The sequence below is a fragment of the Trichechus manatus genome, unplaced genomic scaffold (assembly GCF_000243295.1).
Source record: "Trichechus manatus latirostris isolate Lorelei unplaced genomic scaffold, TriManLat1.0 scaffold00069, whole genome shotgun sequence".
In the NCBI taxonomy this organism is placed as follows: Eukaryota; Metazoa; Chordata; class Mammalia; order Sirenia; family Trichechidae; genus Trichechus; species Trichechus manatus.
Window position 1 is genome coordinate 4605976 of NW_004444005.1, and position 10928 is coordinate 4616903.

The window sequence follows — 10928 nt, forward strand, 5'->3', positions numbered from 1 at the left end:
ATACAGATCAAATAAGTGTGGTGAAAGGATACAACCTTGACACACACCTGTGGTATTTCTGTTATAGCAACACTAGATAACTAAATAACAAAGATAGCTATTGTGCCCAGCTGGTCGGTCAAACACTAGTCTAGGTGTTGCTGGGAAGGTATTTTGTAGCTGTGATTAACATTTACACTATCAGTTCACTTTTAAGCTAAGGAGATTACCCTTGATAATGTGGGTGGACCTTGTCCAATCATTTGGAGGCCTTAGGAGCAAAAACTGAGGCTTCTGAGGAAGAAGTAGAAATTCTGCCTTAAGACTGTGACACCAACTCTTGCCTGAGTTTCTGGCCTCACCTACAGATTTCAGACTTGCCAGCCCCCACAACGGCGTGAGCCAATTCCTTAAAATCAACCAATCAATCTCTCTCAATACGCAGGCAGGCAGGCAGGCAGGCAGGCTAGTAGACAGATAGATAGACAGAGCTCTCTTTTTATCTCTATCTCTGTATCTATTCTGTTTGTCTGGAGAATGACTGAAACAACTCTAGTTTATTCCCAATGTTGCAGTTGGTAATTGAAGGTCAGATCTTGCCCCTCTTCTGCTCAGAACCACCTGGGGCTTCTCATCTCAGCCGGCTCCATCTCTGAGCGCATCTCTCCTTGCTCACTCAAGTTGATTTCCTCGGTGTTTCTAGAATGTCCCAAGGACCATCCTGCCTTAGGGCCTTTGCACATGCAGCCCCTCTGCCTGGAACTCTCTCTCCTCATTATCCACATTCTTAGTGCTCCCTCAAGCCATCTGAGTCTCAGCTCAAATGTCACATCAGCAGAGGCCTTCTTTCTGACCCCTTGTATAAGGTGTCCCTCCTGTCTGTCTTTAATCCTTTATGTTTCTTCATGTCACTTCTCATCCTCTGTGATGTATTTGCCTATCTGCCTGAACCCCCCAGAGCCTGGGTCAGGGCGGGTGGCATTTCCGTGGGACTGAGGGCTGGGTATGGGGGGCTCCTGACCAGCAGAGAGGCAGCACTGGCCTTCCTGCCAATCCCTTCCTTCCATCCCCACGCCCTCCACCTTTTGAACCCCCACGCTTTACCAGGAATGGGATCGCTCAGCTCTGGTTCTGGCTCCTGCTGTCCCTTGATGGAATTTCCTCTCCCGCTCCCTGGAGAGCAACTGGTCATTCAGACCGTGAGACATCCTCTCCCTCCCCCTGCCCGCAGCCACTGTGGTGACAAAAGCTCAGCTTAGGCGACAGACAGGCTCCTCTGACCAGGGGCAGTGAGGGTCTCATCCTGTCACTGACTGATGAGGTGCTCACCACCTCAGAGGAGCATCCTGAGGAGTCACTGAGATGCTAGGTTGTGCTGTGTTGGGGGGCGAGGGGCCTGACTCTGGGCCAGAGATGACGGGGAGCCCCGCAGGCAGGGAGGTAATGGCTTTCCTCCAAGAGGAGGCAGCTGAGGCACAGAATGTCCCTATGACTTGCTCAGTCACACTCGTAAATAGTGAGGGTGGAGGAGCAGATCATACTGTTCTGTCCGTTCCTTTATCCATCCATTCATTTTCCAAAACAGTACTGAGCGAATACTTTGGGCCAGGCCCTGTGCTAAGCACTGGGGATAAAGAGATGGACCAGAAAAGATGACAAAACCCACCAGAATGGTTAAAAAATTGAAAAGATTGATAATAGCAAGTCTTGACAAGGATGTGGGGCAACTGGAACTCTCATACACTGCCGGTGGATGTAAAAGTGTTCGATGGTGACTTCTAAAACCAACATCCCTACATCCTATGACCCGCAACTCTGCCCTTGGAAATACACCCAATCACAATTGTAATTCTACTCAGTATGAGTCCATTTTGCTGAAGTTCAAACACACGGAAAATTAATCTATGAGGACAGAGGAAAGTGTTGTGGTTACCCTTGTGAGGGTAGGATGTTTCAGGCTGTAAGGGGGCAGCTGCTGGGAGCTGAAAATGTGCTACAGTTATGGCATGTATACATAGGTAAGAGTTCATTGAGCTGTAAACATAAATTTGTGTACTTTACTGTATATAATCTGAAATTGAATTTTTTTTAAATGAGGAAAAAATGAGTGAATCAAACACACTTTACTTGACTCACTTCTCAAACCAAACCAAAACCCAACCTGTTGTCGATGAGTTGATTCCGACTCATGGCAACCCTGTATGTTACAGAGTAGAAGAACCGCTCCATAGAGTTTTCTTGGCTGTAATTGTCACATGGAGTTGCTATGAGTTGAAAACAACTTGATGGCACCCAACAGTAAGGACAACAATCTTTATGAAAGCAGATTGCCAGGCTTATCTCCCAAGGTGCCGCTAGGTGGGTTTGAACCATCAACCTTTAGATTAGCTGTTGATTGCAAATCTCTTGCACCACCCAAGGACCTACTCCCTTCTGAAAACTGCAGTAAAATAATAGAAAAGGAGCCTTTTAAAAAAAGTATTAACCCAAAAGGACAAAGGTAATGGAAGAGGAATGATCGATGGAACAGGCAAACCGATGGACTAGTGGCAATGGATTTTGCAGACCCAAGACAACTAAGTCCTAAGTCCTAAGCCAGCGGTGAAGAAATCGAACGACCCACTGCATCGGGCAAATCTGCTGCAAAAGACCTCTTTCAAGTGTTGAAAAGCAAAGATGTCACCTTGAAGACTTAAGGTGTGCCTGACCCAAGCCACGGCGTTTTCAGTCTCCTCACATGCATCCGAAAGCTGGAAAATGAATAAGGAAGACCAAAGAATTGATACCTCTGAATTACAGTGTTGGTGAAGAATATTGAATATACCATGGACTCCCAAAAGAACGAACAGTTCTGTCTTGGAAGAAGTACAGCGGGAATGCTCCTTAGAAGCAAGGATGGCGAGACTCACCTACTTTGGAATGTTATCAGGAGGGACCAGTCCCTGGAGAAGGACATCGTGCTTGGTAAGGTAGAGGGTCAGCGAAAAAGAGGAAGACCCTCAACAAGATGGATTGACACAGTGGCTGCAACAATGGGCTCAAGCATAACAAAGATTGTGAGGACGGCGCAGGACCCGGCAGTGTCTCGTTCTGTTGTGCGTGGGGTCGCTACGAGTCAGAGCTGACCTGATGGTATCTAACAACAACAGCAACAAGCCCACGGTAGGAAAAGCCAAGCAGCAAGCTAGTTTGCACCAAAGAACTTCAAAAGTCACAGGAGTTGGTGACACCAAAAACTCTTGGAAGTGAGAGTGAGGTGGGGCTAAAACTGAAAGGACTGGCCGAAAGTGTGTTTAAGAAGGAGTTCGACCCCCAGATCCTTTCCCCAACATGATGGATTCCCTGAAGTAAACTGGAGGCTTATTCTCTGGAGAAGGTAAAACAGAGGGTCTCTAGCCTGGAGGACACGATGCCAAGGGCACCCTTGAGGGAAAGGGCACTCAGCTGAAAATCAGGGTTAAGTAAAAGTTTACATATCAAACGTTGAGACCTGTGTTGGTTTTCTATTGGCCCTAATCCAATGACTGGTCTTCTTACAAGGAGAGGGCAATTTGGGCAGAGATGCAAACACATACACAGGGAGATGCCGTGAGATGCTGACGGCAGTGATTGGAGGGATGCTGCCGCAAGCCAAGGACACCAAGGCTCTCCAGCAACCTCCAGAAGCTGGGAAAGAGGCATGGAACAGACTCTCCCTGGGTCTCCAGAACCGTCAGAAAATGAATTGCTGTTGTTTTAAGGCACCTGGTTTGTGGTACTTTGTTACAGAAGAAAATTAACACAAGTGTCCTGGACATTTCATAGGAACATCGGAAATGGACTCGAACGCCTGGGCAGTGACGGCTCAAGCACGCACCACGCCCTGGACGCCTAAGCAGATGAGTGTGGCTGTACCAGGCACCGTCTGTGTGTGAGGTGTGTCCAGGGTGCTCGCTCATCTTCCCAGAGCCTGTGTCTGTGGTGTGTGGTGTGGACAAGGGCGCAGCTAACCCCACTGCAAGGTCACAGGGTGCCAAGAGAGGGACTGGAGGCTCAGGAGGGGGAAGTCATGTCTGCTGAAGGGGCACCCAGGGGAGAAAGACTTTCTGGAAGGAAGGCATCAAGTCATGTAAATACCCTGTTGCGGGCTCCATTCTCAGAGACCCCACCCCCAAGCTTAGGGTCAGTATTGGGCCCTCACAGGTAGATGGGGAAACCCAGGCTGGGCCTTATGCTCTCTGCCCAGTCTCCCTGTGCGATACCGGCTCTCACGGGTGTGAGCTGGGGGCCGAGAAGAAGGACCAGCACGGACCAGGCAGAGGAGAGACCCCTGGTGTGGTCCGTGGTGCTAGCCCAGCTGCATTACTTTGTCTTGTTTTAGGTGAGAAGAGTGAATGGGTAAGCAGAACAATGAGAACCGCAAACAGAGAAAGGCGGGCAAGAATAAAAGGACAGGCAGCAGGCACGTGTCCTGGTGTTGATCCGTCACATGACGCTGTGCAAACAACGGTACCTGAGCCGGGCGTAACCACGAGAGCAGAACATTTTTCAGGGTCAGAAGAGGAAGGTCAGTGCTGCAGCTCCACATTCAAGCGGGAGCGCAGCCTGCGCCAGTGGCCTCCTGTGTCTGGCCCCAGGTGGGTGCCCAGTCCCCAGGGGCCACCCTGGAGTCACAGAGGAGGCCTTGACCAGATGCCAGTGTCGGAGTCCTGGGCTCGCCCCACTGCCACCGCCCACCGTGACACGTGCCCTTTGAGGTTGTCACGTGTCCCCGCCTCACCACCTACTTCTTATGGCCCTGGGGTCATCGGGTCCCTCCATGAATGATGGGGCTGGTCGGGGCAGGGAAAGGGACGCTAATAAAACCCTAATGAATGTGTTTGATGGTTTAAGAGAATTGAAAAAAGGGCCTGAAACAGGAGTGCAAGGGGTTGCGGGGTCCTAGCTCGAGGCCCCACGTCACCCGTGTCCCTGCCCCTCTGAACATCAGCATCTTCACCTGCCACATGGCACATTACGTCTCAGGGGGGTGTCCAACCAAAAACCAAACCCATTGCCGTCAATTTCAACTCATGGCGACCCTGTGTGCTACAGAGTAGAACTTTCCCATGGGGTTTTCTTGGCTGTAATCTTTACAGAAGCAGATCACCAAATCTGTCTTCCATGCCGTTGCTGGGTGCGTTTGAACTACCAACCTTTAGGTTAGTAGAGGATCGCAAACCACTTGTGCCACCCAGGGACCTTCAGGAGGATGGAATCCTTTCATCCACAACTTCCGTTAAGATTACTCAGCCATAACGAGAAGCGAGGTCCTGAGATGCGCTACAACAGGGATGAACCTTGACAACACGATGCCAGGTGAAATAGGTCAGACACAGAAGGGCAAATATCGTAGGATCCCACTTACCTGAAATCTCTAGAACAGGCAAACACCTAGAGACCAAAATCAATTTGTGGTCACTGGGGGTGAGAGAGAGGGGGAGTTATTGCTTAAGGGACACTGAGTTTCTGTTTGGGAGGATGATGAAAAGGTTTTGGAAATAGATGGTGGTAATGGTTGCACGTAGCCCTGGTGGCACAACAGTTAAGAGCTCAGCTGCTAACCAAAAGGTCAGCAGCTCCAATCCACCAGCTGCTCCTAGGAAACCCTGTGGGGCAGGTCTACTCTGTCCTGCAGGGTCGCTATGAGTCGGAATACACTCAATGGCTTGCTTTTTTTGGTTAATGGTTGCACAAGATGGTGAATGTAATTGATGTCGCTGAATGACACGCTTGAAAATGGTTAAACTTTTATGTTACATATTTTACCATAAAAAGAAAAAAAATATTGGTTAAGGACCCCACTGTGTGCCAAACAGAAGGAGCCGAGCCCTGGTGGCGCAGTATTTAATCGCTTGGCTGAAAGGTTGGCAGTTTGAACCCACCAGCCACTTTGTCGTGGGAGAAAGAGGTGGCAGATTGCTTCCATAAAGATTTATAGCCCCTATGGGGGCAGTTCTACTCTATCCTATAGGGTGGTTAAGAGTCGGAATTGACTTGATGGCAGTGGGTTTTTTGTTTGGTGTGTGCCAGGCCCAGTTCTAGGCATGTGGGACACATCAGGGAACAAGAGAAGTACGGTCTCTCTTCTCATGGAGCTGATGTTCTAACGGGGCAAGAGAGACACCAGGCATCAAACAAGTGAGTGGACTGATGGGAAGGGAGAAGCCTCAGGTGTTACGGGAAAAGGGAGACAGAGCAGGACTGGGGGGCTGCAAGTGCAGGGCGGGAGGGCTGCAATGTTGAAAAGGGCCATCCGGGTCGTTGGGAAGGTGACATTTGAGCAAAGCCATGAAGTGGGTGAGGGCAGGTAGTCGCCTGACCAGGAGCGGGACCCTGAGAGAGACTGAGCCAGCATGGTCCAGCGTGGCTGCCAGGGAGCTAGCCGGGGAAGGAAGGGGGCTGCTGAGAGGCGAGGAGAGGGGCTCCAAGGGCTCAAGGCCACCGCAAGGACCCTGGCAGTGCTCTGAGAGAAACCGACCCCCACCCGGTGACGGGCTGCTCCCCGGGGGGGGGGGACACCGCAGACATGGGCTTGGGCACAGGGTGGCAGCGGGGTGGTGAGGGATGTGGTCAGACGCTGGGTGCATTCTGGAGGTGGCGCTGGCTGTGAGGGAGGGTCAGATTTGACCCCGAGGTTTTCGGCCTGAACATCTAGAAGGCTGAAATGAAGGACTGTGGGTGGGGCAGGTGCTGGGGGGAGGAGGCGGCCAGGAGCCCGGGTGTGGCGGCCTTCAGTTCGAGGTGTGGGTTAGTCCAGCTGGAGGAGACAGAGTGGGGTCATCTGGTGCATACTGAGGTCCTGACTGGGGTGTGGAGGCAGCAGAACGCACAGGGAGGGCCGAGGGCTCTGGGCTGGACACCTTCAGGCCCCTGGGCTCTGACCACCCCAGCCGAGGGACGTCTGTGTCCTCACTGTCAGCATGCTTGCTGGCATTGTGGCCCAGCTCATAGCTCCCACAGAGCCGGCCCCAGGCCCTGGCTCCCGTGAGCTCCTTTCTCTCTGGGGGTCAGAGCTCACTCCAGAGCCTGTCCCGCTCCTTTCTCTCCAACTATTTTTGCCATTCATTTGCATCCCAACAGCGGTTTAAGATGGTGGAAAAATGCTGCCTTTTAAAAGAGAACTCGTTCCTGGTAAAGGCTATGTAAACCAAGAGCCCTCTCCTCCCCTCCTGCACCTGCCCAATCCACGGGCTCCCTCCGAAATATCACCCGGCCCCTACTCAGCTCTGCTCCCAAGAAGAAAAGCACAATAAACACCCTTCTCCAGGCGGCTGGCCAACGCCGGTTTCCCCAGGATCGGAAGCTGCCTGCTCTGAGCCCGGGGTCCCAGGGCAGATCCAGCTCAGTGTTGGGTCTGCAGCTCAGGTCACTGCCCAGCCTCCCCCCAGACCCCCAGGCCTCCCTACCAGATGGCTTGGGGTGGCCCCAAGGGCTCGCAACACGGGGTGAGTCCTGGCAGCACCTCTGGGTGCTGTGCCTGGACACCAGGTCTTTGGATTGTCATAGTGCTATTTTCTTTTTTAACCAGGAGATCCAAAATGTGTTACTTAAAACAAATATTCACTAACATCTTTAATATATGAAGCACTTGTGCAAACTGATTACAAGACGCCAAGGCCCAAGCTAAATGGGCCAACAACACAAACTAAACCCACACACACACTTCTACACGCACACACGCTCACAGGCACGCATGCACCCACGCACACGTGTACATACACACACTCACACGCATGCACACGGACAAGGCCACCTGACGGGGGTCCTGCCAGCACCTTTCTGCAGTGGAGGGAAGGGGCCCTGCGCAGGTAAAGCACTTAGCGCCAGGTCCTCTCTGAAGGCTGGACCCTGAAGGAGGCCAGGGCCCTCCAGGGGAGAAGTTCAATGAGAGGAAAAAGCAGAGTCAGAGGGGTGGGCTTGGCCAGTGGCCTCAGTCTCAGCCTCACTCACCCCCTCTGTAAAACAAGAACATAACTTGCCCCGAGGGTTTCTGGGAGAGAGAGAGGGAATGAGAACTCCAGGCCCCAGGCTGGCTCAACGTGTGGGGATGAAAGACACCCTACCTCCCGGGGTGACCACGAGGCCCCACCACAGGGGGCTGCCCTAAACCCAAAAACCAAACCCCTTGCTGTCGAGTCCATTCTGACTCATGGCAACCCGACAGGACAGAGTAGAACTGCCCTCCCGCAGAGCGGCTGGTGGGATTGAACCACTGACCTTTCAGGTAGAAGCCGAGCACTTCAACCACTGCGCCATCAGGGCTCCTGGTGCCCTACAGACCCTCATTTCAACAAGAACACTCCCAGATAACGACAACTGCACATCAGGCCCCAGACACCCATTACGGACAGACCATCTGTGATCCCACCTTAATTCAAATGTACACCCCTCCCCATAAACCACCGCACTGGTTTGGGAGTTACTACAAAAGCTTTATGTAAAAAACACAGGGGACACAATCTGCTGCAACTTTTTATTATATTTAGAAGTCTACAAATTGGAGCTGTTAAGAAAAATTCACAAAATATTCAGTTGAAATCACATTTTCAGTTCATTAAATTTCAAATATATTTTACTATACTGAACAATATATTCTATGCTGTCTAAAACACAGCCAGATTATTTTTCTTTATTCACTATACACATTCTGTAATTTTTTGAAAACCAAGATTAAGACAAAAAATATTAGCAAAACTACCCAATTACCCCTGCTCCTTCCCCATATACTGAAATGGTGGGTCGGATGGCTCGCTTTAACCAACTTCAGTTCTGTACAGTATGCCGACTTCTAACGCACTGAGGGGGTTCTCTCCTTATATTTCTCTTAAACTCAAACAGCCGCACCTCATCGGAAGACAAAGTGAATTCCCTAGTCAATGTGAAAGTTTAGATTTGTTAAAACACTCACTGAAAGATATTTTTAAACTTATGGATCATACAAAATAAACAATTTACAAAGGGATGATGACCTTAAATAAATATTGTTTTAAAATCACCTTAGTACGTGGACGTACAATGAAGCAGCCTGTCGAATTACACACCAGTCATTCTGGTATTTTGTTTTTATTCTTTGCTCCCTTTGGAATGAAATACATGTCTGTGAGTGGTGTCTCTTCAGGCCCGAGGAGCGTCGCTGCTTCCGGGAGCCACCTAGCACGGAGCCCCGGAAGCAAAGGCTGCCAGTGTTCACTCAGGGGAGCCGGGGTCTCCAGGCCCCAGCTGTTGCTGGAACCAAAAATAGCAAGAAAGCAAAGCAAGGTCTGCTTGTCCACACCAAAGGAGGGCACGTGCCGGGAGAAAGGCGAACAGAACGAAGCTTCTACTACATCAAAAACGAGAATTTCTCAAAGAAAGATTAAAAACTGGAAATGTGTATAATATACTAGGTGAAAAAGCAGCAAGACAATCTGCAGGGCCGTCTGGTCTTCCCTGCAGCCTGTGCTGTGGCCTCTGGTTCGTTTTAAGGGGAACTTCTCCAGAAGACACGCCGTGAGTCAGCATTAGGAGCCATAGCGGTCCTGAAGAGAGGAGACAAAGCATTTCAACCAGCACTCAGCAGCAAGTGCCGTCCACACGCGCACAGGATGTGCCGTGTTATCAAAACTGACACTGTGACCTACGCAAGGCACGAGTGCCAGCGGCTGACACAAGCCCTGAGCCCCAAGGAGGCAGACCCACTGAGCTGACATCACAGCGGGTTGCGGGTGCTGATGACGCTGCGGCGGCTTTGACACCTGACTCAGTGACGTCCTGTCTCTGCCGCTCGTGGCCTCCCCAGCATGACTGGGACTGTGAAGCAGGGAGCAGGCCTCTGGACCTGCGGAGGGTGCGGTAAGCGAGAGCTTTCCCAGTGTTTACTGAACAGCACAATGCCAAGCCCTCTGGGAGCAAGCGTGATGTGGAGGACAGAGGAACACACTTGGAGACAGAAGCCCTGACGGGCAAGACGCTGGTTCAGCTGAAGGGTGTGCAGAAGCTACATAACCTCTCTGTGCTCCATTTCTTCATCTGTGACATGGGAATGAGCAACTACAGAACAGGATGTCACCTGCTTGGGAGGCTGACCTAAGGGAGTGCAGCTGACGTCAGGGCATGGAAGGGCTTTGTGACTTCTAATTGAAAGGCCAAGGAAGGGACCATCCTGTGATTAACAGCGGTGTAAAAAGCCACAGCCAGAGCCTCAGGGTTGAAGGGATTCATCGCAGTGGGGAGCATCCCTACATCCCCCAAACCTGGGGCCAGAACAGCACTGTCTGGGAACTAGGAACCCCCTTTAGGGGTGCCAGGGTTTATGTCGATAAGGTCCTACTCCCAGTGGCCATGTTTTACATTAGTAACAGAATCCTTCCAAAGAAACTGAGCTAAACAAGACAGTTCAAGAAACAGACCTTTCATATAATTAGAGATGGCCTTACATTTTTATATACAAGGATGTTCCATCCTTGCCTTATTTAAAAGATTGAAATACAGCCTAAACATCCAACTGGGGAATTGTTCAATAAATTATGACACGTATTTTCACTCAAAAAAATGTGGTTTCTGAGGAATTTTTAATTATATGGAAATGCTCATAACACCACAGAGAAAAACATGATATGAAAGCATAGCTACATATCTGCATAGAAATCTAGAACTAAAATAATATACCAAAATATTAACAACAGACATACAACGGAATATTACTCAGCCATAAAGAGAAGCTTGAGAACCCGATGCAGAGTGAAGTAAGGCAGACATAAAGGGGACATGTTGCGCATGATGCACTTACATGAAAGGTCTCAAAGAGGCAAATCACAGACAGAGAAAGTAAATTAGCGTCAAGGCCCCCTTTTAGCTCAGTGGTGAAGTTACCTCCAAGGTTCACTGTTCAGCCTGGGAGTGGACAGCCCCGTAAAACCAAATGAGACTAACGAGGTACAGGAGTCCAG

The 10928-nt window shown here is 50.4% G+C and overlaps 1 protein-coding gene across 3 annotated transcripts in view; it reads right to left on the reverse strand.

The window, feature by feature from the left end:
* Positions 1-8440: 8440 nt before the first annotated feature.
* The window catches only part of ARFGAP3 (ADP ribosylation factor GTPase activating protein 3), a 71007-nt gene continuing 68519 nt past the window's right edge, over positions 8441-10928 (reverse strand). For all 3 annotated transcript variants that reach the window (XM_004379988.2, XM_023734593.1, XM_023734594.1), the window contains one exon: positions 8441-9518. In XM_004379988.2, coding sequence (XP_004380045.1) covers positions 9501-9518 — 18 coding nt within the window. In that variant the 3' untranslated portion in view covers positions 8441-9500. The remainder of the gene's footprint in view (positions 9519-10928) is intronic.